This window comes from Danio rerio, chromosome 12 (assembly GCF_052040795.2).
Source record: "Danio rerio strain M-AB ecotype USA chromosome 12, GRCz13ab, whole genome shotgun sequence".
NCBI lineage: Eukaryota > Metazoa > Chordata > Actinopteri > Cypriniformes > Danionidae > Danio > Danio rerio.
Window position 1 is genome coordinate 44,565,206 of NC_141032.1, and position 2,295 is coordinate 44,567,500.

Genomic DNA, 2,295 nt, shown 5'->3' on the forward strand with positions numbered 1-2,295 from the left:
AACATACAGGAGGAACACACAGATCCATAAACCGTGACAGTGTTGTGCATCTTTGCATGTCCTGACAACTCATTTTAAATAAGTAGTTTGAACAAGCAGCAAAAGTCTTAATTTTTTTGAGTGTATTTATAGTTTAAGGATTTTTTTTCTGATTGCCTTCAGTGTCCATGTAGATATATTAAATTTTTTTAAATATTATAAATACTATGGAAGTCAATAAACACCATGGAAATCAATGGTTACAAGTTTCAACGAGTTTCTAAATATTTCCTATGCTGTTCAGCATCTTATAAACAATGAGTTAATGATGAGTAAAACATTTTTCATTTTTGTTGTACCTTTAAGCTTATAGGCACCAAAGCATACTATTATAAACTGCTATATAGGTTTTAATAGGTTAATATTGATGAGGCTAACAGATTAAATCAGCTGTCACAATGAACTAATCCTCCCAGATCATCTGAGAGCGAGTTGTGCGTCTTTGCGCGTACTGACGCACTGTGTTGAGCTGCGCACGGCGCCATCAGATCCGCGCAGAAAGCAAAAGCACCGCTCTGGACTGCCAGGACTTTCCTCTGAGCAGAAACACAGTCGTATCTATTCAGCATCGAGGATTCTTTACATAACATACGAGCAAGTTCTCTACGCGTGCACGTGAGGATTATGATGAGATGAGGGATGATTCTGAGATGCTTTGTGAGGCACCACTGCGGGAGGCTGGAGAATCATCGGCTTGACAGTGAACAGATTTCCACGAGATTCCCACGGAGCAGCCCGCCGGTGTGATCGTGCACATGGAGAGCTCGATCCGCGGCGCGTGAACGCACACACTCGGAGATCCCGGTATTTACCGCGCTTTTGGACACTTTGGGCTCCTTTTTTACAGGATATTCTTTAGTCTATGTCTGCGGCTACGGTTTCATTCCGAATTTATCCGTATATACTTTGTGTGACATATTTATTTCCAGCGAAACGCCAACTGGTTTTCAAATTATGGTGAACTGAGGGGATTTATTTAACACCTCATAGGTGAGTTCGCATGTTTAGTCTGTCTGAATTACGCCAGAATAACTTTATGTTTAAGCTCTACAGAAAATCTCCTAAGGGTGTCTTGAGTCCACCTGTTAAATATTGTGTTCTGCATTTTTTTTTCAGTGCGCTTTTTTATTACTGAATTGTTTGGAGACATTTAGGATCGTTTATTAAGAAAATACGCGAATAAAACAAGCAATGTGGTGATGTTGGAAGTCGGGTTGTGCAGTTAAAACAACGTATAGTTGCTTTGCTAAAATATGCATTAACTTTCGTGGAGTTTTAGACAGTGCAGTATTACAAAACAGCCTTGTTATGCTTTATTTTAGTGAACGAATCATAACTTTTTCATTTTAGCTGCATAGTAAATCTTGATAATGTCTTGTGTCCACCTGTTTAAGTCCATGCGGATGCTGCAGAATTTGGGAGGGGAGCCTGTTTATTATCTTCAATTCAAATTTGATTCTTATATCAGCTGGCCATAATGAGATTCAGCACATTTAAAGCATTATTATCTGTACAGACTCTTATGAAGACGTTTGAGTGTAATTTATATACAGTGAATTCATAATCATGACATTTGCGCACAAAACGGACTTCATAATAAAATATTATTAAGTTTCCTAAAAAAGTGCTAATAAATGGGTCCATCTTTTTCAGTGTCCACAGCACGGACATCTTCCTCAGTCATCTTCATCTTTGGCTGTATATAGGATGCAGCAGGAATGATCCCGGTCCAGCGCGTTAAAGCTCAGCCTCAGCTGTGGCACGTGAGCGCCGAAGCTCCTCCGTGGCTCTGGATGGTCCCGACCACCACCGGGCTGTGCAGGGTGGGTTCTGCTCCTCCGGTGCTCATCTCCTCTCGCCCTCCACCGGTGATCCAGGCGGTCTCGGGATGGCAGATGTCCTGCGATCCGTTCGTGCCTGTGATGCGCGCCGCCGCCGCCGAGCCCGCGACCATCAGTCAGTTCAGTCTGCCCAGTGTTCAGGTAAAGACTTCACGTGTGACACTTGTTCTCGACTGAAATTAGATGTTTACTGCATTTGATAAGTAATAGCCGGTTTATTTACACTTGTTTGACTGCTTGCACAAACTACTTATTTAAAATGAGCTGAAACCTCACAAATCTTAACACAACTTAATTGTTTTATGCTCAATCCATTGTAGAAACGATTACTTGTACAAATGTACAAATTAGTTGCTTAAATCAAATCTAAGTGAACTGAACATAGTTGTTTCAAAACACCCTTGAAAATTGTAAT

At 40.9% G+C, this 2,295-nt stretch overlaps 1 protein-coding gene across 2 annotated transcripts in view; it reads left to right on the forward strand.

Moving 5' to 3' along the window:
* The first annotated feature begins 533 nt into the window (after window positions 1–533).
* Window positions 534–2,295, forward strand: part of tcerg1l (transcription elongation regulator 1 like) — a 195,548-nt gene continuing 193,786 nt past the window's right edge. For both annotated transcript variants that reach the window (XR_015504493.1, XM_087276894.1), the window contains exons 1-3: window positions 534–843; window positions 969–1,029; window positions 1,693–2,021. Coding sequence is in view for 1 of the 2 variants with exons in the window: in XM_087276894.1 (XP_087133020.1) it covers window positions 1,758–2,021 (264 nt within the window). In the remaining variant the exon portion in view is untranslated. The remainder of the gene's footprint in view (window positions 844–968; window positions 1,030–1,692; window positions 2,022–2,295) is intronic.